Source organism: Chelonoidis abingdonii, chromosome 24 (assembly GCF_003597395.2).
Source record: "Chelonoidis abingdonii isolate Lonesome George chromosome 24, CheloAbing_2.0, whole genome shotgun sequence".
Classification (NCBI taxonomy): Eukaryota; Metazoa; Chordata; order Testudines; family Testudinidae; genus Chelonoidis; species Chelonoidis abingdonii.
The window spans coordinates 796785-824178 of NC_133792.1; the positions used below are offsets into that span (position 1 = coordinate 796785).

Below are 27394 nucleotides of genomic sequence, written 5' to 3' on the forward strand. Positions count from 1 at the left end.
TTCTGCATCAGTGCTGTTTCCGTAGACTTTGCCATTTTGAGACACTTTGCCAGGATTTGCCTTAAAGCTGCTTAGCTGCCTGTCTTTGGCAGCTGTTCTATTTCTGGTGAAATGCCTGTCTGCCATGACATTCCTCTCTTGATCTTTGCAGTATTGTTTGTTGCAAATGGCAATTCTTGCTATCTCACCATGCAGGACTTCTCAAGAGACTGGAGTGATTTCTTTCTTTGCTTGTGGGGAGAGTCCAGATTTCTAAGCTGTATGCCATTCCTGAAAGGACATCCTTAGCCAATTTGGCAAATATAGGTGTTCATTCTGAGTTCAGTCTTCCTAAATGCACTTCGATCCCAATTTTGTTCTTCTGCTGATTTCTTCAAACTGGCCACTCTTTCTCCAGACTGTGGTGGGTTTTTTTTTTGTTTTTGTCCCCCCCTACACTGGGATGGAATGAATGTCCTATTGTTTCCTATTGGCATATTTATGTAAAGAGGACATCTTGATTTTGAAGAAACAGTTTCCTCTCTTAGTAAAGAATGCAATTCAATTTCCCATTTTTGGCTTACATTTAGCTTAATTGTGTGGTTTTCAACAGGCAAGGGAGAGCTTAACGTCCGTATAACTCCATGCAAGGGGGCATGGGAGATATGGAGAAACAATCAGACTAAATACACTAGAAATAACTGTTAGTAAAATATCAATGTATTATAGGTGGTCTGGTAATGCTGTCTGACTAACACTTCCCATTGTAAGATGTGTTTTTGCAGTTGCTTTTAACTTTACCATACCTTAATTGTTTGTTTGGGCTAAAGTTTTGGATGCTGGGTATTAAGTCATTTCTGGGCAGGAATCTGTGGAAAATGTTTGTTGTTTTGCCCCCCTTTTTTTAAGGCCCCCCGCCCCTCCCCCCCAAACAAACTTTACAGCTCTTTCACTGAGATGCTCATATTGGAAGGTACTTTGTCTTCCATATGGTAAAATCACCTTTTCTTTTTCTTCTGGGAATTTAGACCTGTGTTTTAGTTTTATTATTTATCTGAAGGTATGAAGTAGGTGAAAGATAGTTTCTGTCTGCTGTACTTCTGGTAAAGTTAAATTGCTGAGTTTCTGATTTTATGATGCTTGGAAATATTGATGGCCCAGAGACCCACTTGTCTGTCGATGCAAGAGATGGACAGAATCTGAAAATTCTCATCACAGAAGCATATAAGGGAATTGAATTTCCTGAGGGATAAACAGGATATTTAAAAAATGAAAACTAGCAAGTTTTCTTGATCTTGCAATGTTTGCATTCCTCCACTAAGTGGCACTCCAGTTACTGCATTTATTGTGCTATTTCAGTATTGGGACAGGTGTCCTCATTTATATATTTCACTAAAATGTGTAAGTCTGTTCTTGGCATTGATTAAGTGTATCAGGTCTCAGTGCATCAGCGTTAGTGATTGCCAGACTAATATTTACACTTTAAAAGATTACTTCTATGTTTCTGGTGCTTGCAATTCTTGGACAGAAATGGTGTGTTTAAAGTTTTTCTGTATTTCCCATCACCATTATATTAATTGCTTACTAAAAAGTACAATGACACTTCTCTCTAAAAAGAAAATGCCATGATGTAGCACACTACCCTAGTGCTCATGGAGGTCCTGATCCTGCAAAGCCTTACACATGCACTTAACTTTACATGGATTCCAGTGGTGCCACATGTGCATGTGTCTTTGCAGGATCAAGACCTTTAGAGGTTGTTGGAATTCTCTTGAAACAGATTTTTGTTTTGTTTTGTGGTTTCCTGTAGGTGACAACTCTCCCAAACTCTCTGGTTGGGAACATGGTGCCTCGTCAAAGGATGCGGAAAAGAGCAAAAGTTTTGTCTTTGGCTAAGAGGTACAGTTGTTTGGTAATGGAGGTCCTGTGGATTGCTGTGGCCATGTACAGATGCAATTAACTTTATGCTACAATTGTAGGAGTTCTAGTTTGGCTCCTGTGGCTCTAGGGGTGAAGAACTCCTATTTGTTTTATAAACTTAGATTTCCGAGAGGCCCAGTCTCTGTTCATGTTGGGTTTTTGGATGACCAGCTTTTCTTATGAAGTAGTGAAGGTCTCATGGTTTCCAGTGCATTTGCCCACTTTTCTGGCAAACACTGAATTAAAATGGAATTCTACTCTTCCCCAATAATGCAACTTGCACTGGAAGTGGAAAGTGGGGAGGTTTGCTGTAGTTCTTAGCTGCTGTGTAGGTTTGTTCCATAGTCTCTAGAGTGCACAGTGGGTCAAGGAGGAGTGCAGGGATAGAACTGGTGATGAGCTATGAGGCATCAACTCTACCCGGAACTGTTGTGTACTGTAGTGTCATTCTGGTTGGTCCCCCACATAGACTCCCTTTATTTGTCCCTGGGTTGTGTCTAAGTCCTGAATCTGGATATGCCTCAGGAAATGTTCAGTATTTTTTGTGGGGTAGGGGAGGGAAAAGGAGATCTGATATATATATATATATATGTCTGCTGTTGTCTAGAAAAGGGAGGAACTGCATTGGAATTTGAGACCCTCACTGCTTTATAATAATAATAAATAATTAATTTTAAAAAAGCTTGCAATTCAAAAGCTGACTGAGCCCCTGAATTCTGTTGTTTTTGCTTTTTCTCTTGTAGGATTTTGCGTTTTAAGAAGGAGTCTCCAACTCTGCAACCAAAGGAGCCGCCTCCCTCCCTGCTGGAAGCAGATCTAACTGAATTTGATGTGAAGAATTCCCACTTGCCATCAGAAGTCCTGTACATGCTTAAAAATGTCAGGTAAGGTTGAAATGAAAGATCAAGGCTTGATCCTGATATATGCTATACTGGTGTAAATCAGCAGTAACTCCAGTGAAGTCACCAAGCTTTACCAGTGTGAAATCAGAATCAGACCCTTTAATGAATTTAAGTTGGTGGCGTAAGACTTTTCAGGTGGGGAAAAATAATACTGATTTGCAGTTGCCAAGAAGCATTAGGTAAGGAAAAGAAGAGGGTTGTCAAATGGACTAGGTTTGGGAGTAAAAATGATGAGCTCTGCTAGATTGAATAGATTTCTGATAATGCTCTTTCTGTGCCTTTTGAAACTCTTTTTGTACTTTTTTTCTATATTGCTATGGATATGTGTAACAAAGGGCAGTGGGACCATTTTGGTATGTTCAGTGTGAGACTGACAGCTCTGCAGACTTGCCATGAGCAGCAGCAGCAGCAGTAGTATAGACTTACACACCTTGCTCCTGGAAGGACCTGCTTGAGGGGAGAGTTCATTTTTATATTCATTCAGTCTGGCATCTGCATCTCTTTGCTGAGACAGTTAAAGGAGCCAGTCACCTCCAATTATTTTGCTTGTTATCTTTTTTTGAGAGGTGATCATAGAATCATAGAAGATTAGGTTTAGAAGGGACCTCAGGAGGTCATCTAGTCCAAGACTGCTCAAAGCAGGACTAACCCCATTTAAATCATCCCAGCCAGGGCTTGGTCAAGCCAGGCCTTAAAAACCCCCGAAGGATGGAGATTCCACCACCTGCCTAGGGAACCCATTCTTGTGCTTCACTATCCTCCTAGTGAAATAATTTTCCCTAATATTCAACCTAGACCTCCCCCACTGTAACTTGAGACCATTACTCCTTATTCTGTCATCTACCACCACCGAGAACAGTGGACTTCTGTTCATTGAGAACTAACCTGAGCTAATCCTTTCACTTTATGTAGGTGATTAAACAACCTCTGCATCTTTCCACTCCTCTCTGTAGGTTTGTGGATGTTTTCATGATTTAAAAAAAACTTTTCCACCGTGACCTTGAAGACTAAATTATGGCATAGTCTCTGCCTTCCTTGGCCATCTAATAGAGTTACTGTTAGTCATCTAGGCTTTTAGCTATGGGCTAATGGCACAATTAATATGTACACATTCACACATTTTATGGGTCAGTTAAATTCTACTGCAACTTGAATTTGTCACAGAAGATTTTTTTTTTAATCTAAATTTAGGAGATGCTTAGAGAGCCCTTTTCAGTGCTGTGTACTGACAGGAAATGAGGGTAGAGACTGGTGTTGCTGCTTTTGCCTGTGTGAGTGCATGATTTGGTTGTGGTGAGAGCCTGCTTGCATGTTCCCTGAGAGAGGCGGCTTATCCCAAACTCCCAAGTACTCCTGTGAAACTGGCATTTTCCTCCCCCTCAATTTTGACATTTTTTTGGTGAGTTCGCTGTTCTGGTTACATTAGTGAACAGAGAAGTTCTCTGGGTGATTTTCTTCATCAGGTGTGTGGGTATGTTCCAGGCTTCTAGGGTCACCCAATGAAATTAATAGGCAGCTGGTTTAAAACAAAAGGAAGTACTTCTTCACACAATGCATAGTCAACCTGTGGAACTCCTTGCTAGAGGAAGTTGTGAAGGCCAGGACTATAACAAGGTTCAAAAAAGAGCTAGATATATAGCCTATCAGTGGCTATTAGGCAGGGATGAAAAACAATGCTCTGAAGTGTCCCTAGCCTCTGTTTGCCAGAAGCTGGGAATGGGCAACAGGGGATGGATCATTTGATGATTACCTCTTCTGTTCATTCCCTCTGAGGCACCTGGCACTGTAGGAAGGTAGGATACTGGGCTAGATGGACCATTGGTCTGACCCAATAAGTTTCTGACGTTCTTCTCCACATTCCCACCTTCAAAGGCCACACATCAACTTTTGGTCGAGGAGGGCAAGTTGTGGATGCCTTTGAGCCCATCAGCATCACCAGAGGGCCTTGCTTGAAAGCAATCCCAAATCTTTCCATCCCCGAAAGGGTCACCCAGTGCTCCTGCTCTTCAGGCTCAGAGATTTCTGTTCTTCATGTGGCATGGATTCCCACACTATTGGTCCCATGAGGCTTTGCTAGTTCAGGGAGGACTGTCATGCACCACGGCATCTGCAGGCTTCTTTTTACAGCAGAGAAGGTGTCACTGATCCTTTGCTTTCCTGCAGGGTTCTTGGCCATTTTGAGAAGCCTCTCTTCCTAGAGCTGTGCAAGTACATGTTTTTTGTGCAACTGCATGAAGGCGAATACATCTTCCGTCCCGGGCAGCTGGATAACAGCATCTACGTCGTGCAGGATGGCAAGCTAGAAGTTTGCATTCAAGAAAATGTAAGGATAAGCCCAGCCACTGACTCTTTTGATAAATCTCTTATTAGGATAGCATATGGCTAGAGATATTACGTGATGGAGATGTTTAAGTTGAAACAGGCTGTATTAGCTCCTGTAAGGTGAGTGTTAAGTTTTCTGGCAGCCTATAATTCATTAGGCCAATGGTTCTCAATCAGGGATACTTGTACCCCTGGGGGTACTCTGAGGTGTTCCACGGGATACATCAGCTCATCTAGATATTTGCCTAGTTTTACAACAGGCTACATAAAAAGCGCTGGTGAGATCAGTACAAACTAAAATTTCATACAATGACTTGTTTATACAGCTCTAGAGACTATACACTGAAATGTAAGTAAGATAGAGAGAGAGAGAGAGAGTCCAATCAATTTATTTTATAATTATATGGTAAAAATGAGAAAGTAAGCAATTTTCAGTAATAGTGTGCTGTGACACTTTTGTATTTTTATGTCTGATTTTTGTAAGCAAGTAGTTTTTAAGTGAGGTGTAACTTGGGGGTACAGAAGACAAATCAGACTCATAAGTACATAAGAACGGCCATACTGGGTCAGACCAAAGGTCCATCTAGTCCAGTATCCTGTCTTCTGACAGGAGCCAATGCCAGGTGCCCCAAGCGGAATGAACAGAACAGGAAATCATCAAGTGATCCATCCCTTGTCGCCCATTCCCAGCGTCTGGCAAACAGAGGCTAGGGACAACTTCCCTTCCCATCCTGGCTAATAGCCAATGACCATCCTGGCCAATAGCAATACTCCTGAAAGGGGTACAGTAATCTGGAAAGATTGAGTGCCAGTGCATTTGGCAACATGGTCATCAACAACAAGAAATCTGGTGGCACCTTAAAGACTAACAGATTTATTTGGGCATAAGCTTTCATTGGTAAAAAAAAACCCCGCTTCTTCAGATGCATGGAGTGAAAATTACAGATACAGGATGATATTTTCAGGAAGATCACGAATGCATTGTAGTTTCCTCAGGAAGTCAGTGGTGTCTCAAAGATAGCTAGGCTTGCCACCATGCAAGGCACTGCACATTTAACCGTATGAAGTGGAAATCCATCAACTTAATGAAAAAACTCGCGCAGATACAGACAGATATCATCTTCCTTTCCAAATGCAAACGGATGGACATCATACCAGATGGACTGAAGGTAAAAGATCTGTTGCAATCGACATACTACACTGACTATGGTGAGAAATTGTGCCACACTCTTTCAGAGAACCTGAGGAACCACTTGATCAGCATCCTGTACAGCAACCAGGAGAAGATCAAGAATGAGCTCTCAAAACTGGAGACTCATACAAAACGCAATCCTGGCCACCATGAATGTGGAAGCTCTTTACACCAATATTCCATTCCACACGAGGATGGACTACAAGCTGTCAGGAACACTATCCCTGATGATGCCATTGCACACCTGGTGGCTGAGCTTTGTGACTTTGTCCTCACCTACAACTTTTTCAGATTTGGGGACAACTTACGCCTTCAAGTCAGTGGTGCTGCTACGGGTACCCGCATGGCCCCACAGTATGCCAACATTTTTATGGCTGACTTAGAACAACTCTTCCTCAGCTCTTGTCCCATAGTGCTCCTTCTCTACTTGGACTAAATTGATGACATCGTCATCATATGGACCCATGGGAAGGAGGCCCTTGAAGAATTCCACTCGGATTTCAACAATTTCCACTCCACCATCAACCTCAGCCTGGACCAGTTCACACAAGAGATCCACTTTGTAGGCACTACAGTGCAAATAAGTGATGGTCACATAAACACCACCGTATACCAGAAACCTACTGGCTGCTATACTTACCTACGTGCCTCCAGCTTCCATCCAGGACGCATCACGTGATCTATTGTTTATACCCAAGCCCTAAGATACAACCACATTTGCTCTGATCCCTCAGACAGAGACAAACACCTACAGGATCTCTATCAAATATTCTTAAAACTACAATACTCACCTGGGGAAATGAGGAAACAGAGTGACAGATCAAGACGGGTACCCAGAAATCACCTACTACAGGACAGACCCAACCAGGAAAATAACAGAACATCGTGTACAGCACCCAGCTAAAACATGTCATGCACATCATCAGTGATCTGCAACCAATCCTGGAAAACGATCCCTCACTCTCACAGACCTTGGGAGGCAGGCCAGTCCTTGTTTATACACAGCCCCCCAACCTGAAGCAAACACTCACCAGCAACTACATACCACACCACAGAAGCACTAATCCAGGAACCAATCCCTGTAACAAACCGCGTTGCCTGTTCTGTCCCCTTATCTACTCTAGCGACACCATTAAAGGACCCAGCCACACCATCAGGGGCTCATTCACCTGCACATCTACTAATGTGATATATGCCAGCAATGCCCCTCTGCCATGTACATTGGTTAAACTGGACAGTCTTTACGTAAAAGAATAAACGGACACAAATCAGACATCAGGAATGGTAACATAGAAAAGCCAGTAGGAGAACACTTCAATCTCCCTGGACATTCAATAACAGATTTAAAAGTAGCCATCCTTCAACAAAAAAACTTCAAAAACAGACTTCGCAGAGAAACTGCAGAGCTACAATTCATTTGCAAACTTAACGCCATTAATTTGGGCTTGAATAGGGACTGGGCGTGGCTGGCTCACTACAAAAGCAATTTTCCCGTCTCTTGGTATTGACACCTCCTCATCAATTACTGGGAGTGGACCACATCCACCCTGACTGAACTGGCCTTGTCCATACTGGTTCGCCACTTGTAAGGTAACTCCCTTCTCTTCATGTTCCAGTATATCTGTGCCTGTAACTGTAATTTTCACTCCATGCATCTGAAGAAGTGGGTTTTTTATGCATGAAAGCTTATGCCCAAATAAATCTTAGTCTTTATGGTGCCACTGGACTCCTCGTTGTTTTTGTGGATACAGACTAACATGGCTACCCCTCTGATACATAGTCATCAACAATAATTTATTTTTCAGTTTTATAAAATGCACTTATTGGCATATCAAAGTGTATGCACAAAAAATCAAATACTATGCATTACAGCATAGTGTGACATCATGTCATCTCAATCTCCAGTCTAAAAGAAGTTAGTTATACACCTCTACCCCGATATAACGTGACCTGATATAACACAACAAATTCGGATATAACACGGTAAAGCAGTGCTCCGGGTGGGTGGGGCTGTGCACTTTGGCGGATCAAAGCAAGTTCAGTATAATGAGGTTTCACCTATAACATGTTAAGATTTTTTGTCTCCTGAGGACAGCATTATATCGGGGTAGAGGTGTACTTTATGTAGTTTGCCAGCCTTGTAACTTCCATGTCTGCATTTCTAGTGAGGGTGGTTCTGTTAATGCCAATCTCTTTCCCTTCATGTATTAAAACAAATTAAAGGCCTGTGAAGTAATAGCAATGAAACTAAAACAGGCTACCTCTACTCTTTAGGTGTTCTGTGTGTTGTGATGGTCAGCAACATCACAACCTTTCAAAGAGGATAGCAAGGTTTCTGCAAAGTGAAGGATAGAAGAGATGATGGGATACAGGGAAAGCAGGGCTGTCACTTGCATCTCACCCTATGTAAATCTGAAATGAATTCAAGTAAAGAAATAGTGGTGGTGGTGGGTTTTTTTGTTAAATCCTCTGCTAGGTGCCTTGCTACCATCTGCTGGGTTCCAGTGTCACAGGTGAGCTTTGCTTCTGTCACTCACAGTGAAAGTGGTGTTCAAAGCCTTCTCAGAATGGATCAGTACAATTCCAGGGGGCACAGGGAGAATCACTCTTGGGTCTAGTTCTGCTGGGTGAATTCCACTGTTAAGTGGTACATAGGTTATCCTGCAAAATTAGAATGCGCGAGTTAAACAGCCATTTCTTTTGAAGCATGGTCCTGCCTGTATTGGCCCATTTAAACTTGGGGATGGAATACGAGCCGTTAATCTTCTCCTTCTGTCTATCTGTAGGATGGCACTGAAGTGGTCGTTAAAGAAGTGCTGGCAGGGGACAGTGTTCACAGCCTCCTCAGCATTCTTGATGTTATCACAGTAAGTTCCTATGTGCGGGTAATTTTTCTGAGACCTTGCCATATATCGGTGCACCTGTCAGAGCTATGCAGCATTGGCACATTAGCATTACATTTATCGTCATGATTCTTTCCTGGCATCTCTTTGGGTAGTGCTCCTCTCACCAATTAACAAGCTACATGCCATAATTGAAAAGCTGTCTGAGTGTACATTTGAATTGACTTTACCTGTGATTATTTCCTCACATTTCAGCTTGTTGGTCTTTGAACCCCTCCCTGGGTTTCTTTCTTCTAGTTTGTTTAAAGCAAACAGACTGAATTTTGTTTTTCTTTAAGATGTTTGGTTTTGTTTCCAGCACTTTAACTCTGGGAGGAGGTAGCTATGTGACAGCCATTGACATCAAGAAAGCGCCCCTCTCCCCCGCCATTGCTGTAAACTTAGTTCCATGGTATATCGGTGGCTGGGGAAACATGTATTTCCCTATGTTGGGGGCTCAAATTTGCCTAAGTCCTATATTGTCAATGTGTTGAAAGTTACGAGTACCTAATTGGCATGGAGCAAATAGCAGCTGTCTTTATGTTTAATAAGAAAGGGTGGTCTGTGGAGATGGCAAGTCCCAGCATGCAGTGCTCCATCTGTAGCAGAGCTGCTTTCTGTGCAGGGCAGCCTAAAGCATTGCGTGCTGTGGCCTGTAATTCCAGCAGGGTGAGTGAATCCCACAGAGGCTGAAGAAGAAGGTGGACATTGTCTTGGGCTCATGTAGCCTACAGGCTGCACTTTGACCGTCCTGTCCTCTCTTACACTTGCCATCATCAGTAGAACACCTGAATAAAACCCCGCATCTTGCCATTTTAGGATGTAGGTGATGTCTACAGTGTATGCATCCTGAAATACCTAGGCAGAGCACATACAGTACCAATGATTGTATTGTAGTTGCAGGCTGCTCATAAGAATCTACAACTGGAATATAAATTGTTATTGCTATGTTAAATCAAAGAAGTGTGTGTGGGATTATCATGAGGAATAAATAACTTGTTTTCTGAGACACATTTTTCTGGCTTAATACTTTTGTAATAGAGTTTTTTAGCTATGAGTGTGCTGGTTCAGAGTCCTCTGCTTTTTAGTTTGCTTGTTGAGACTGTGCTATTAAATTTCTTTTATTTGTAATTCATGCCAGTTTCCTGCTGTTTTCCATTCTCACTATGCTGTTTGTTGGATTTGACCAATCCACCAACTTTTGTCCCATTCTGCATTGTTTAACACCAGAGTCGTCTTGTGTTTTGCGGTCTATTTTCTAGCCTTTACAGCATTGGTACGTTAATATTTATTATGTTTAATCTAGTAGTAGTTAAGGCTGGGTTTATGATAGAATGTTAATTAGAAAGTGTGCTGGTAGAATGACTGACTAGTAAGAATGTCATTAGGTTTGGAACTATGCTTCGCTCATTCACTTTTATATGGAAAATGTCTGTAATTACTAAAACAATATTTTACCTCTGCCCCTGTAATCTCTTGTCTTTGTATCTTTGCACAGTCAGTAATAAAGTTACGTGGTGACTGTGTACTTCTTACATCTTCAGAGCTCTGTGAAACATTAACCAGTTTTCAGTTGCTCCTGTGAGTAGGTCAGTGTAATCCTTCTTTTAAAAATGGGAAAATGAAGGCTTGGGGTGACTTGCTGAAGGTCATACAAGCAATGGTGGTAGAGGTAGAATTAGGATCCACGAGCTCCTGGCCTTTGACAGTGTGGCCTATTTAATTACTTGGTCAATTATTTTTGTCTACTCTAATTAAAAATAAATCTTTCAGTTGATAATGTAGCAATTATACCGTGAAACAAGCTAATGACTTTCATCCTTCTTAATGTTGCTCATACTGCCAGTGACCATATATGGGTTGTGCCCTTTAGCTTGTTTTTGACTGGCTGGTGAGATACTTTACGCTGATTAAAACAAAATACATGCTACTAACTAGAACTCCAGGGGGTATTTTCTGGACTATTGTGTGTATTGCTGCTGCACCTATTTAGGATTTGTTAAATACCAGGTGATGGATTTGCCTCTTCCAATAGGCATGTGAGTGTTCATTGGAGGGTGTTGGAAACAGAGTCCAGTCAACAAGCTCTGCTATTAATCCTACTTGACCTTGTACCCTGTGTCACAGACTCACAGATCGTGTCTACTCTTGGCTCCGTGTGGTCCGTGTGAGGGGGGTACCCTTTTCAGTGAGACAGCCCTTCTCGGAGGTCTACTCTCTCTCGGGGTTAGGCCTCTTCATATCCAGGTGCCACACCTCTGAGGCTTAGCACACCTATTTCTCGCCGTGGGACCCCTCAGGGAGTCCATTCTCTCTGGAGCCTTGGGGCCTCCACCCCCCGAAGGGGCTGATACAACCCTGTTCTGTAGACCAGAGTGACTCTCAGCCAGCATAAAACAGGAGGGTTTATTGAGCATTGAACACAGCACAAGAAACTCTCAGGCCTCAGGCCTGGCTTCCCTCAGCACAGCACATCCCATTCTGTTCTGCATCCAGGTGGGCCCTGCCTGCTCCCTCTCTCCAGTCCCGAGCCTCCCTGCTTCCCAGCTGGGCATCTGATATGACCAGCCCAAGCCCCGCCTCTGCCCATTGTCTTCTCTCCAGGTAAACAGGGTTGCCTGGGCCTCCGCTCCTCTCCTGTCCTCTGGCCCCCTCTGGCTGGAACTGGCTGGTTTGGTCACTGAGGTCCTCTCTTCGGGGTCCTTTCTTTACAGCCCATTGTCCTCCCACTGGCCAGAACCGGCTGCGACTCCTGAGCTGGGCCTCCGGGTCATCAGATTGTCAGGTCACCAGTTGCTGAGGTATCTGTCCTCCAAGCCATTGGCTGGGGTCCCAAGTTCCCTCTCCGGTCGTCTGTAACAACAAACTCCCTCTCCCCTCACCTCGTTAAGCCAGTAACACCCAGGGAAACTGAGTCCTACCCCCTCTGCATGCAAACTATTGGAAAGACAAGGAAAAAAACAAGAAAATCCCCCATTTTGTCACATCTCTCCCCTCTTCGACGCTGAATGGAGCAGGGTCACTTAGCCAGTGACCTGGAGAAGTTCAGGGTCCCCTGGCTCTTGATAAAGCATCGGCTATAACATTGGCATGCTCCCTCACGTGGACCACCTCCATGTCATAACCCTGGAGGAGAAGGCTCCATCTCAGCAGGTTGGCATTGGCTCCTTTCATTTGGTACAGCCACATCAAGGGTGAATGGTCAATGTACACGGTGAAGCGCTGTCCAAATAGATACGGCTGCAGTTTTTTAAGGGCCCACACCATGACCAGGCATTCCTTCTCTCTGGCCGCATAGTGGTGCTCCCAAGGCAGCAGCTTCTTGCTCAGGTACAAAATGGGGTGTCTTCCCCCGCCCCCCAGTATCAATTTGCATCAGCACCGCACCCAGCCCTGTGTCTGAGGCATTGGCAAACACCAGAAAGAGTTTGTTAAAATCCAGGTTTACCAGCACCAGGCCTTGGATAAGTGCCCCCTTCAGGGCACAGAGAGCCCTCTGACTCTGCTTGGTCCAGACCACCTTGTCTGGCTTTCCCTTCCTACACACCTCCGTGAGGGGAGCTGCCAGGGAGCTAAAGTGGGGCACAAACCTCTGGGAGTACCCTGCCATCCCAATGAAATCCTGGGCTGCTTCTTAGTCTGGGGAGCGGGGCAGTCCTTGGTTGCCTCCACTTTGTCCAGCTCTGGCTTCAGGTGACCACCCCTCACCATGTGGCCCAGGTATGAAACCCCTGCCATCCCCACCTTGCACTTTTCAGCTTTTATGGTCAGTACTGCATCTTGGAGGAGACTCAGCACCCTCTTCACCTGGGACACATGTTCTTTCCAGGTCTGGCTAAAGACACAGATATCGTCAATATACGCCAGAGCAAAGTCCTCCATCCCCCTTAGCAACTAATCCACCAGGCGCAGGAAGGTGGCAGGTGCTCCCTTGAGGCCGAAAGGCAGGACCAGGAACTTGAAGAGCCCTATTGGGGTGGTGAAGGCAGACTTCTCCCTGGCCTCAGGGTCCAAAGGCAGCTGTCAGTAGCCTTGGGTAAGATCCATGGTAGTGAGGTACCAGGCACCCCCCAACTTTTCTAGGATCTCATCAGTCCTAGGCATGGGGTAGGCATCGGACACGGTGATGGCACTGAGCTTCTGATAGTCCACACAGAACTGGATTGACCCATCCTTCTTGGGGACCAGCACACAGGTGAGGCCCAGGGGCTGGCGGACGGCTGGATCACCCTTAAAGCCAGCATATCCCCTACCTCTCTCTCCAGGTCCTGGGCTGTTTTCCCAGTGACACTGAATGGGGAACACCTGATGGGAGTGTTGGTTCCCATCTCCATCGGTGAACAGCCAGGTTAGTGAGCCCAGGCCAGTTGGAGAACAGCTGCCGGTATGAATGCAGCACCTCTCTGATCTCTGCCTGCTGTGCAGGGGTTAGCTGGTCTGAGAAGGGAATTGATTCCAGTGAGGGGTTAGCCCCAGCCTCAGGAAGGAGTCCCACCAGGGGATCCTCTCCCTTCTCTTCGCACTGCCCACACACAGCCAGCACCAACTTCTGTCTTAGTATGGTTTCATCATGTTGACATGGTACACCCGATGGCTGTGTGCCCGGTTGGACAGTTCCACTACATAGTTTACCTCGTTCACCTGTTTGATGACTTTGAAGGGGCCGTCCCAGGCAGCTTGCAGCTTGTTCTTCCTCATGGGGATGAGGAGCATCACCTGGTCCCTAGTAGCATATGAGCAGGGACGTGCTGAGCGGTCATACCAGACCTTCTGCTTCCTCTGTGCCCTTGCTATGTTTCCCCTAACCAAGCCCGTTAGCTCCACGAGCTTTTCCTGGAAAGTCAGTACATACTCCACCACCGATTCCCCATTGGGAGAGGCCTTTCCCTCTCACTTGGCCCTCATCAAGTCCAGGGGTCCCCTCACTCTCCTCCCGTACAGCAGCTCGAACGGGGAAAACCCTATGGATTCCTGGGGCACTTCCCTGTAGGCGAACAGCTGGTGGCGTAACTACTTGTCCCAGTCTTGCAGGTGCTGGTCCATAAAGGTTTTCAGCATCATCTTTAGGGACCCATTGAACCTCTCCACCAGCCTGTTGGACTGAGGATGGTATGCTGAGGTTCAGGTGTGTCAGACCCCACACTTCTCTCACAAGCACTGGAGCAGAGTTGACATGAAGTTAGTCCCTTGGTCTGTAAGGACCTCCTTGGGGAACCCCACTCTGCTGAAAATGGTCAGCAGCGCATCTGCCATGGTGTCTGCCTCAATAGAGGACAAGGCCACCGCCTTGGGGTAGCGCGTAGTGAAATCTACCACCACAAGGATGTATTTCTTCCCTGACCGGGTCACCCTGCTGAGGGGCCCCACTATGTCCATGGCCACCTTCTGAAAGGGCAAAGGTCTCAGCGGTGCTTTACACTTATCCTGGGCCTTCCCCACCCTCTGACAGGAGTCACAGGTCCTGTAATATTGTTGGACAGCATCAAAGACCTCAGGCCAGTAAAAGTTCTGCAGCAGCCTTTGCCCTGATGCCCCAAAAGGGGATATCGTGGGCCAAGTACAACAGTTTGCGGTGGTACCTCCTGGGGAGCTACCAACTGCCTCCTGGCTTTCCAAGGTTCAGTTTGCTCTGAACCAGCCCATTGCCAGTACAAGAATCCCTTTTCCCACAGGAATCACTCCTGACGGTCCTCCCCCTGGAATCCTGCACCACTGTGGCCAGCCAGGGCCCTCAGTTTCTCCAAGGAGGGATCCTCCTGCAGCTCCATCTGGAATTCAGCTGCTGGGTTTGAGACTACAGCCCTGTCTGGTGGTGCCTCAGTTTCCCTACCTTGGGACGGAGGCTTCGGCCCAGCCCTGTTGAGCCCTACTCTCGGCCCTTCGGGCCCCCTCCTCGGGAGGTCCCTCGACCCTCACTGGCTCTGGCTCCGGGTAAGGACCAGGGCGCTCTGAGTGCCATACAGCCAGTTCTCCAAGTCATTACCCATTAGCAGGTGATCGTGCACCCCAACCTCTTTGGGTCCCTCCTTAGCCCCCATTTCAGGGGTATCCTTGCTACAGGCACCTTGATGGGGGGCCCAAAAACTCCCCTCAGAATCATGTAGGTATCAGGCACTAGCTGGTTTGGGTCCACCATCTCAGACCACACCAGCATCACCTCTGTGTCCATGTCCCAGAACCCCTGGATGTGTCTTCCCCACACCTGAATGGGGATGATGTGGTGGTTGTCCCCTGGGGCCTGTCCCACGCTCACCCAGCGGATTGAGTACAGGTGCTCTGGACTTCAGGCCCCGCCTTCCTCGACTGACCTGGCCTGGCGGTCCCCTCCCCCTGGCACAGTCCTCTCGACTGCAGCCCCCGGGCCTGGAAGTGCCCCCTCTTGGTGGGCTTCCACCCAGTTGACACCCCACGGGTTCTCCTTGGCTGCCGTTTCCTTCATCTTCAGGCATTTGTGCCACCTTGTGTCCCTTTTGGCCACAGTAATTATGTTTCAGGTCCCTCAACTCCCATGAGGGGGGTTGGCCCACCCCGGCATTCCCAGGCAACCCTGAGTTGGGCTTCCTGGAATCCTGCCTTTGAGGTGTCTGTGTGACTCCTCTTCTGAGTCTCCAATGTGGGTCTCCCTCCTGATCCTTATCTACTGTTCACAAACTCATCTGCCAGTGCACCTGCACCATGCAGATCTTTGGGCTTCTGATCCATTAGCCACCTCTTAAGGTCCAGAGGGCAGATATCATACAGCTGCTCCAACCCGACCAGGTTATACACGTCTTCTGCAGTAGTGGCTCCTGCGCCTTTCCACCCCTTGCCGAGATATTCCCCCAGTAGGTTGGCGATCTCCTTGTAAGCAACACCTGAAGTCTCGCGTACACCCCAGAATTGTTTCCTGTACGCCTCAGGGGTCAGTTCAAACTTCAGCAGCAAAGCCTGTTTGAACAGGTCATAGTCCCCTCTCTCAACACCATTCATTTGGTTGAATGCCTCTATGGCCTCTGCGCATTGTCTTCTCTCCAGGTAAACAGAGTCATAAACAGGGTTGCCTGGGCCTCCTCTCCTCCTTTCTTTGCTCTGGCCCCCTCTGGCTGGAACTGGCTGGCTAAGTCACCAGGGTCTTCTCTTCGGGGTCCTCTCTTTACAGCCCATTGTTCTCCCACTGGGCAGAACCAGTTGCAACTCCTGAGCTGGGCCTCCGGGTCACCAGGTCATCAGGTCACCAGTTGCTGAGGTATCCGTCCTCCAGGCCATTGGTTGGGGTCCCAAGTTCCCTCTCCGGTCATCTGTAACAACAAACTCCCTCTCTCCTCATCTTGTTAAACCACTAACACCCAGGTAACCTGAGTCCTATCCCCTCTGCATGCAAACCATTGGAAAGACAAGGAAAAAAACAACAAAATGCCCCACTTTGTCACACCCTGCCTCTCATGTCTGGGAGTAGCTTTCTATTAAGAGAAGCCTCGGACCCTAAGTGCTGGCAATCCTAACAATCCTGAAAGGTGTTCTGCTCACCTCTTCTAGGCTGGTGAGTCTACAGTGCAATGCAGACATAAATATTTCTATTTCCATGGCTCCTACAATCAGCAGTATTCCATCATCTAGGCTTGGGTATGTGTCTCCTGTAAAGTGATGGCATGTCATTCAGGGCAAGCAGACAGGTTAATAAAAAGACTTATATTGTGTAAGTCTCAGTCCTGCTTTCGAATCCCCATTATTGGCTGACCTAGCAGTACCTCCATCTTGTTTACCTCCCTTCAGAACCTGTAGTGAAAGCATTTTCAAAGGGCATGACCACAGAGATGCCAGTTGTGGCTCAAGGTGTTGCAGGGAGTGGTGATGCTTGTGTCTGTTGTGGAAAAGGTGATGAGAACGGGCAGGTAGAGGGAATGGTTACAGCTAAATTGTGCTAACAAACTCAGCTAGTGCCTCTGCTGTGGAAGAGAGGCACAGTCTGAATCTGACAAACTACACGTGTTTGGTCGGGAAGGGGAATGCTAATGCTTCCCTGCAATGTTTCCTATAATTTTTTCCATCCATGTGTGGAATGAATTTTGTTGCGTGCACCATATTGAGGTAATGTGCAGATGTGTGCCACCAGTAGAAACAAAAAAACCTAGATATAGTATATATTTTTAAAAAGTTACCATAGGGATAATTATTCCAACTAGGACAGGTTGGACATTTTAGAACTCCCCATTCAAAGATTTAAATTTAAGCGTAAGAGAGAAATAAAAATTACGAAATGCAAAGACCTGTCAAAAAACTAAAATAACACACTTTGAAAGAAGTATCAAGAGGTAACAACAACAACAATAATACAAGTATGTGTTGGGCGGTAAGTGTGAGACACACAATGTGTGTGTGTGTGAGAGAGAGAGAGAGAGAGACGAGTTGGCCCTTTAAGTACACTGCCTTTTTAAGTAGATTGGCACTTACCAGTCTGAAGCCTGCTTGTTGAGACACAGCAGCAGCCTCTCCCTCTGTCCCACCCCTGAGCTCCATTATATTCCCCCCTCCCGACTCTGTGGAGATGGGCCACAGAGGAAAGACGGGGAAGGGGACACCCTGACATCAGTGTTCCTCCTCCCCCCGCCTCTGTGCACCTGAAGTGTGCAGCCTTTGATAGAGTGCTGGGCGGCTGCACAACTTGGAGGGAACTTAGCTTCCCTGCCTGTTCCATCCAGCAGAGCCACTACGGCTTGTCCAAGTGGAGAGTTGCTGTAATCTGCGCCGTAGTCGGAGCACTGCAAGTGCTCTCTTCCACCGCATGTTGTACACCAGGCAGCCTAGGGACCAGCCAGTACGTGGGAGCCTTGGGTCCTGGGCCTTGTCAGATGCAGAGGCAGAGGAGAGCTGTCGCGCTATGGCCTGGAGCATTGACTCCCCTTGCTGGTGAGCCTCAGCAGGTGTGATGGTGGAGAAGGCAAGGCAGCTACTGCTTCCCTGCCTTCTCCTGCCTCTTTCCCCTCCCTTCGTATTCCCACTCACTCATGCCACTTACGTCGCTCTGCTCGCAGCCTTCTGATGCTTAACAGAGTGTGGCTGATAGCATTTCCCATGTCCATGTCTTTGATACTCAGTTTGGCCTTGAGAAGTAGCAATAACGTTAAAGCTTCAAAATGTCCATCTTGACCGCTTGGCCTGTGTCTGAGAGACACTACAGCTGAGCTGCTGGGTGAAACTTGCAGGCCGTGTTACACTTATGCTTCAGGTTAGAGGAACTCAAGGAAATCTGAGGAAAACATAGAGGGGTTTCAAAACAGGAACGTCTTCAAGTGTTTCCTCCACAGAACCAACTATTTCTCTTTTTTTAAAAAAACAAAAACAACCAAACAAAAAAACCAATTGTCCCATGAAGAGTTAAATATCTGGTCCCAACAAAAGTACAAGGTACATCTGAATTGTGAAGCGAGCCGGGCTCCATGGCCTGCTGATGCTTATGCACATTCCAAGCATATTACCTTCAGTTTGTGTTTTTGAATCATTTAAACAACTCAGTAATGTTTAAACCTCACTTTGGAAACCAGCAGAACTAAGCGGGATCAGTGGGAAGTGGGTGGCCCTCACACCCTGGGCCAGCACAGATTCGTGACAATAGGGACTGAGATAGAGCTCTGCTTAGTGGCATCAGCTGCCTTGATTTAATTCTGCACATGGCTTGGGGTGGGATATCAAGGGGAGAGTTAAACTCCATTCTAATTTAGCCATCTGCTTCCCACCCGCTATCCCGATTGCCTCCCTTGATGGAGCAGGGCCCCCTGCTGGCTGGGATGGAAGTGGAAGAGATGCTGGATAACCAGAAAAAGGAAACATTCTGATCCCAGTAATTCAGCAAACAATAATAAACTTAGAATCATAGAATATCAGGGTTGGAAGGGATCAAAGTGGGTCATCTAGTCCAACCCCCTGCTCAAAGCAGGACCAATTCCCAACTAAATCATTCCAGCAGAGCACTGTCAAACCTGACCTTAAAAACCTCTAAGGATGGAGATTCCACCACCTCCCTAGGTAACCCATTCCAGTGTTTCACCACTCTGAGTGAAAAAGTTTTTCCTAATATCCAACCTAAACCTCCCCCACTGCAACTTGAGACCATTACTCCTTGTTCTGTCATCTGCCACCACTGAGAACAGTCCAGATCCATCCTCCATCTTCTCCTTACAATGATAGTTTTGTGTCTGCTCTCCAGGGAAGGTGCTTATGGGCTTGATCTTTTTTTGTTAATTATGCAGTATTTTCTCAGTCCTGCATTAGTCCTCTTGTAAACCTTTCCCTAGCAACATAGACTTATCATGTGCTTGTTAACTTTGCTGCTAATTACCCAATAACCATCAAAGAACAGAACGTTTCCTGGGATCTGATGGCTCAAAGGGAAGCCAGATGGTCATTAAACCCAGTGAAATGTCTTGTGTCAAAGTGGCTGTTGCCATTTCAAGCTCCAGTTTTTGGTTTTGTTTCTGGGTTTTTTGTGTGTGTGCATGGTACCATGTGACCCATGTCTGATACCACTTTAGCCAGTTATGAAGGTATTTATTGTGTTAATGCCCAGTACAGTAGCCAATAGTGAATTTTAGTTATTGATGGGCTCCTGCTACCGGGGAAGAATGGGCTCTCCAGCTGAATGGATGATCATGAATGGGAATCAAGCTGTGATTACGGAAATTTCTGTTGGAGCTTTGATTTAATATTCGCTTAACTAGCTAGAGAGACTCTCTGTGTGAGGTTCTGTGGGGGACTAGAACCTGGATCCGCAAGGTGCGGGACGACTGATACCATCACAGCACTGCCCAACATCTGTGATAGGGCTGTATGCATTATTGTGTAGACCCTATGGAGATAAACACCACAGAACAGACCACCGCAGAATGCCAGACGGACAGCTTCTCTTGTGGACGCCGTTTGGTCCAGGTGTGCTATTTAAGCCCATGAGGAGATCCAGGAAGTGTCCATCCAATGAGGTGGACACCCAGGCAGTTATAGCAATGGACCTGTCTCTTGGCTTGCCCTTGGACTCATGGTTCCTGATCCCAGCTTTAACTCTTGGTTCTGACTCCTGGTCCCTGACTCCAGCTCTGGGCTTCAGCACTGTTTCTGGACTCTGTGTGCTAGTGCTATGTCTACTAGGCATGACTGCCCAAGCCCCAGTCATAACAGTCTGTGGCTGTGTGGATATGTCTTTCTGTGGGGGTCTTTGTTTCCTAGCTGCTCTTACTCTTACTGTGGCATCTTTCATGTAACTTGACTTGTATGTGCCATAATGGCTGATGATTGATCATGCTGTTGAGTCACTCACTCAGCTCACTGTATCATATGAACAAAACCCTTAATTTAATGCCAAGCTCTAGCAATCAATCTCTTTTGATCTGTTGATTAATTTTACAGTATGTGAGATGAGGCCCTATCATAATGTCAACAGATTTACTAATAGTTAAACAGTGATAAGAATAGATTTTTATTAACTAGTGAAGTAGGAATGGAAAAATTGAGTAATGATTCTTGGGCTGAAAATATATTGTGCACTGAGCATGTCATGAATGATTGTTTTCTGGAGTCTATCTAAGTAACTTTTTCTTTTGCTAATCAAATATTAATGCTTAGATGGGTGGCCTTTTCCAGACTGCTAGTCGAATGCTTATTTTACATAGTGCTACATTTATCCTGAGTGATCCCAATGAACTTGACAAACTACATACACACGCCACCAAAATGTAGCGAGCTCTGGAGGAGAGGACAGACCGCATTGGGCAAGAGAGGAATTACTAGCCAGGGGCAAATCTTTACTGTAATCAAAAAGTGCTATGGGATTGCTACTCTTCACACTGGATTATCTTTTCAGGTCTCTCTGAAAGATTCTCTCTTGCCTGCCCCCTCCTACTCCACTTATGCTCACTAAACTGCATGACACTTATTTTATCGAAGAAGGTTGCAAAGATTAGTCAACCCTGCTGAGGTTTGAACCTGTGGTTTCAAACCATTGTTCTGGGTACTTTCTGAAGTCTCAGGTTTATACTGCAAAATTGCCTATTTTTCATACATACAGATAAATCCTATTAGGTTGGGATATGGCAGCAGAAAAGTTATTGACAAACATAGGAGTAGTTAACATTCCATGAGAATGACTTGGAGAAGGGTGAGAAATCTGATGAGGCTTGGAGCAGAGGGTGGCTGTAAAGTTGGAATCTGAAGCTATGACTGGAATGTCAGTTTTTCATTATGACAGAGACTTAGTGAAATGGATTTAGCAAGGTGATGAGCAAATTAGAGTCATTCGTAGGGACATAGCTATTATACTGTATCCGACCAGCAGTGGTCCATTTAATCTAGTGTCCATTTCTTCATTGGTCAGTACCTGATGTTTCAGAGCCTAGAGGCAGATGCAAGAAGCCCATAATGGGTAATTGTAGGCAGCTATTCCTCAAGGGGAATTTTCTTCCTAAACCCCATCATTGTTGGTTTTATAAATCCTCTAGAGGAAACATCTTCTGGAGTCCAGACGGACTCTGAACACAGACAAGGTTCTTAGCTTGTTCATAATTACCTGTGACAGTGCAGGGAGTGCAGAGGTGAGCCTGCTCTCTGATTACTTGGAGGCGAATTAGTGCCCCGGGAGAAACTGACCGGGGCAATGATCTAATCAGGCTAGTGGTCTGGGTGAGGTAAAAAATTATTGGCCCCAGCACAATACATATGCTAAAAAACTTAAACAAAGCCTTTGTTTAAGTTTGTTACCATATGTATTGTGCTGTTATAGCCATATAAAGAATGAATGGTCTCCCAACCCATTTTGTGGTTAAAGCACAGGACTGGGACTCAGGAACTCTGGGTATGATTCCTGTGTCTTTTGCCCACTTTTTGTGTGACCTTGGGCATGTCATTTAGTCTCTCGATGCCTCAGTTCCCCATCTATAAAATGGGGACAAGAATGCTTCTGTTCTCTTACCCTTCTTTCATCTCTTCTGTTTAGATGCTGAATCCTCTGGCACAGTGATGGTCTCTAGAATGTGTTTTGTACAGTAGGGCCCTAATCTGGTGTGGGGCCTGTAGGTGCCTCCAGAGTACAGATAATAAATAATGTCCCTTAAATCTATTCTAGGGGTGTATATACCAAAAACATAAGATAATTCCTTTGCTTAAGTGACCTTAATAGCTTATAATACTGTATAAAGGGAAATTAGTGAGGGTAGCTTTTTCTTCTGATCCATCCATTGTGTGTATGTGCTGGGGGTGGAGAATCCCAGTGGGAGAGCACCCACTTGTAGCTTCGCCTCTTGAGGTTCAAAGAACTGCTCCCCTACCGCTATTGGAGAGGTTATCATTGCTGCAATATGTCTCTGTACATCATGAACCTATCAGGAGATTTCTGTACTCTTTTGTTTTAAAGCCAAAGCGCTGCCACAAAGCACAGCACTAATAACTAATGGCATAAAGAGAAACCCAGGGAAAAAATCTGCATAACCTGAGATGCCAGTGCTGACTTTCTCTCCTTCAGGGCCCCACTTTCCCTTCCACACCAAAGATGGCAGTAGCTGGAGCTCTGCATATGTGTTGCCAACAAGAATTTTTGTTGTTGTTGTTGTTGCAGCATGCTCAATCTTTCTTTCTGATGACTGTTCTAATAGTCTAGCCCAGGGATGCAAACTATGGTCTGTGAGGCACATCTGGTTCACCAGCCATTTTAATCTGACCCTTGAGCGAGATCTGGGGCTTGCCCCGTTCCGGCACTCAAGCCGGGGAGCAGGGTAAGGGGCCACTCCGTGCGGCTTCTGGAAGCAGCGGCATGTCCCCCCTCCAGCTCGTATGTGTAGGGGCAGCCATGGAGCTCCACCTCTCACACTGTCCCCACCCCAAGCTCCACCCCCTCAGCTCCCATTGGCCATGTAGGAGCCAGAGCAGGGACATGCCCCTACTTTTGGGAGCTGCTTGAGGTAAGTGCTGCCCTGAGCCTGCGCCCAACCCCCTGCCCCAGCCCTGATTCCCCTCCTGCCCTCCAAACCCCTTTGTCCCAGCCTGGAGCACCCTCCTACACCCCAAACACCTCATCTTCAGTCCCACTCCAGAGCCCACATCCCCAACTGGAGCTTTCATCTCCCCCCCCGCCCTCACCCTGTCCTCACCCTCCCTGCCCCAGTCCAGAGCCCCCTCCCGCATCCTGAGCTCCTCATTTCTGGCCCCACCCTGGAGCCTGCACCCCCAGCCAGAGTCCTCACCCCCTCCCACACCCCAGCTCCAATTTCATGAGCATTCATGGCCCACCATACAATTTCTATATCCAGAGGTGGCCCTCTGGCCAAAACGTTTGCCCACCCCAATCTAATCTAATTTTGTTGCAGTTTTAACAGTGTAGAAATTTGTTAGCTGCTAAATGTGAAGTTGTTTTGTATGACGCTTTTTGTTGATGGAAACATACTGTGCAAGTCTGAAAAATATAACAAAAAAAAAAATTTTTTTTTGAGTGGGGGAGGAAGGGCGAACAAGGAAGTAAAACAATTTCTACGTTCAGGAATTTGGTATTTGTGCTGTGTGCCTGCAGATTCTGCCCAGCTTGCTGGAAAAATGTTTTTGAAGGTACTTTCTCTGTACACACAATGCTTTCTGTGTATTGTACTACGGCTTCAGATCTTGTTATAATTTTCCAATTTGGAACATGAGCCATGCTGGTCTTTATTTTGCTCTTTCTTCTGTCACTATTATTTATCTGTATTATCATAGCGCCTGGGAGCCTCAGTCGTGGCCTAGGACCCTATTATCCCAGGCAGTCCCTGCCCCAGAGAGTTTACAGTCAAAGTATATGATGAGAGACAATAGATAGAGACGATGGACTGGAAAGGTACAAGGAAACGAGACAGTATTAATCAGGATGATGGGCAGTAGTTTCACACCAGCAGCCTGATGGTTGACTAGTTTTCTGTAGACATTTCAGTCTCATTGTTGAAGTCTTTTTAAAATAAAATTATAGCCTGTCACTGTGGCGCCCTTCAATGCATAATCCTTGCATCTGAAAATCAGCTGTGTATTAATCCTCAGAGAAATACCCTAAAATGAAAGGGCCTCACTGCCTGTACCCAAGGAAGCAACAGGGTGAGGAGGGCTGAGCACAGGTTTTAGTCGGGAGGTTTTGTTCTATCCTTGGGCTTCTCATGGACTCACTCTGTGGCTGTGGGTGGGAGAGTACACTTCATCTTTCTGTGGTGCTGTTTTCTCTTCTATATATAGTTCTGACCTGCCTTGCACAGGCGTGTGTGGGGGTCAGTGAATGGCTGGAAAGCACTTAGCAGTTATATGGGGTTTGATGTATTCCAAGGAGGATCGTCTGCCATCAGTCATAGGAGAAGATAACCGATAACTCTTGCAGCCCTTCCATTTCTAGTGGAGGAGAGTCCTTTCCCGGAAGTGTGCCCCCATTTTGGATCATTGCAACTTGCAAACCTGGAAAGTCTGTTTTTTTAAATTAATGCTTTTTTTTAAAAGTTAAAATAAAGCTAAATATAAAAGTACTACAACTTTTTCCAGAGGAGAAAGGTGAGCCTTTGAGTGGACATATAGGGACTGGTGCACTTTTCCAGACTCCAACCCCAATTGAACCTTTCTGAAGATTCTGAAAGTTTGGTTAATTAGTTTTAATTTTCTGTTGTGTTCTAGCCCTCCTGGGCTCCAGCTGGGACTGGAGCTTCCAAAATATCATGCAAGACTCTATTGTAGGGTTATGTATGACCTTACTGGTGGTATGAAGTGCCATAGATCTCTTGACAGAGCCCTGGATGAACAGCCATATGTTTTGGGTGCTTTTCCAGCCGTCGAAATTGTCCACTAGTAGTTTTATAATTGTAATAATAATGTTTAATTACAGAGCTACATGAAGGAGCTTTTAAGTTTACACAGTATTTTACAAACACATACACGCACATTCTCTGTCCTGGGAATTTGCAATGTTAGTTAGATAAGGCAAATAAAAGGGGAATAAGCAGTGACTTGCCTATATGGCCATTTACTGCATGACAGGCTGGGGTGTAAAGCTACAGCGCACTAGCTTGTCATAAGAACGGCTATACTGGGTCAGACGAAAGGTGCATCTAGCCCAGTATCCTGTCTTCCGACAGTGGCCAGTGCCAGGTGCCCCATAGGGAATGAACAGNGCCCCGACCGGCTTTGTCAGGTATTCAAAGTCCCTCACTAGCTGTCCCACTGCCTGCTTACTAGCCCACCTGCCAGGACCAGTTTTCTTGGTTTGTCCACTTTTGTTGTCCTAAGGTGCTTCCATTTGACAAGAAAACTATCAAGGTCAACCCTTCAGTATTAGCCCTGTGTCACCGCCCCTTGGAATTTCATCCCAAAAATAGAGGTAAAAAGACAACAGAGAAGGCAGACTAGCCTTACAATCAAAATGGAGTTTGAGATAGATCTAGACAAAGAATTAATAATCCAAGAGAATTCATACATTGTACATAGATTACCCAAATCATCACAGGCTCACCTTCAGATACATGTGTTCACCAGCTACTCTCCCCTTTGCAGCTGCCAAGAAAATCTGTTTCTTCTTTGCAGACTGGAGAGAAAATCTTTTTACTGGAGGAATCTACTGCTCAGCACCACAACTTGGATTGCTGCTTCCCTAATTTGACCCATAGCGACTGATGACCTTCTCCTAGGGCCTGATCCATGAGACTCAACAAGAGTGTGGTAGTTTGCAAGAAACTGCAGCGATGCATAGTTATTTTGCTCAATCATGCCTGCAGCCAGACCACGTATCTTGAATCCATTCCTGGCTGACATGGATGGTAAAATGCACCCCACGGCACTTTGCACAATCAGAGAGGTAAAACCTTGCAAGGTACTGATGGACTGAACAAAAGGAGGTGTCCAGTCACCAGGAACAAAGAAATTATTTTTTTGTAACTAATTACTACTATGCAGATTGCTCAGCTTTTTCTGGACCAACACTCCTGCAGAGTTTGAAATGTTTTCCACGTTTTCTCCCCTGCATCTTCTACTTTCTGAATTTTCTGGGCCAACCAAAGGACAAAAGCTTTATTATGCCTGATGTGTGACCAGAGGCAAAAGTGCCAAAAAGTTTTTGGAGCATTGACTACACAAAGTGTGCTCTATCTGTAGCAGGCACAGCATGGCATTTCAAATAACTATTGCTCCCTTGTCTCTTGTGGCACAGCTTCATTTTGTGCTCAAGATCCACGTTCTGTCTTGGCTCACACCATGGCAATCCCACTGACGTCAACGGGGCAGGAGAGGTGTAACTGTAGGCAGAGTTTGGTCCAGCATGTGCAAGCACATTGTGATCACCTGTTTTTTATGCATTTATTTACTTACTTGTTGTAAGCGGGTGTGGCTGGGGCTCAACCCTCTCCAGTGAGGAGGGGAGCCAAGCCGGCCCACTCCACTCCAGTTGGTCCGGGAAACTAGCCCAGCGGTCCTTGCGGTGCTTGTCCATCCAGCAGGCAAGGGGCTCAGGCCCTCTGGCAGGGCTGCTGGACCAGCCGCACGGCGCCAGGCCCTACGCCAAGGCGGACAGCAAACACAGAGTCAGTAAGGTCAGGCCTGGGTCAGGACTGAGTAGTACTAGCAATAGATTACGGTCCAGCCCTAGGTCAGGGCGGGTAACAAACGCTGAGTCAGTAAGCTCAGGCCTTTGGTCAGGGCTGAGCAACAGTAACAGCTTTAAAGGCCCAGCCCTTGGTCAGGGCAGGGCAGCAAACGCTGAGTCAGTAGGCTCAGGCCCCTGGTCAGGGCTGAGTAACAGTAACAGTTTTAAAGGCCCAGCCCTTAGTCAGGGAAGGGCAGCAAATGGTGAGTCAGTAGGCTCAGGCTTTGGCCTCCTCCGGCCAGGGAGAGGGGGAGTCTGCCACCCAGGAGCTGGGTGGCAGGAGGGACGCAGGCCCTCCCACTCCACTGCGTCCCAGCCCAGGGCCCTAACAGTGGCTGTCACTCCGCTGGTCAGTCAGTGGGGATCCTGACCGCAACACACTGACATAGGCTCCGGCAACTCCGCAGCCTGACTGGGGTCAGCTGCCCCCGGGCTGCTTCCGTTCTCCCCCTCGGGACCTACCTGGGTGCTAACGTTGGCCTCTGAAGGGTCTACGAGCATAGGCTCATCGCGACCAGGGCTGGGTGGTAGGTCTGGGAATTCCTTGGGATAGTCAGGCCAGGGTAGCGCCAGCGGCTCCTCCGGGTAGCAGCAGGGGCGGGGAAGC

The 27394-nt window shown here is 46.4% G+C and overlaps 1 protein-coding gene across 9 annotated transcripts in view; it reads left to right on the top strand.

Annotated features, from left to right (window-relative positions):
• The window catches only part of PNPLA7 (patatin like domain 7, lysophospholipase), a 557191-nt gene that overhangs the window by 27152 nt on the left and 502645 nt on the right, over nt 1-27394 (top strand). For all 9 annotated transcript variants that reach the window (XM_075060490.1, XM_075060494.1, XM_075060495.1 and 6 more), the window contains 4 exons: nt 1790-1878; nt 2643-2783; nt 4965-5124; nt 9102-9182. In XM_075060490.1, coding sequence (XP_074916591.1) covers nt 1790-1878; nt 2643-2783; nt 4965-5124; nt 9102-9182 — 471 coding nt within the window. The remainder of the gene's footprint in view (nt 1-1789; nt 1879-2642; nt 2784-4964; nt 5125-9101; nt 9183-27394) is intronic.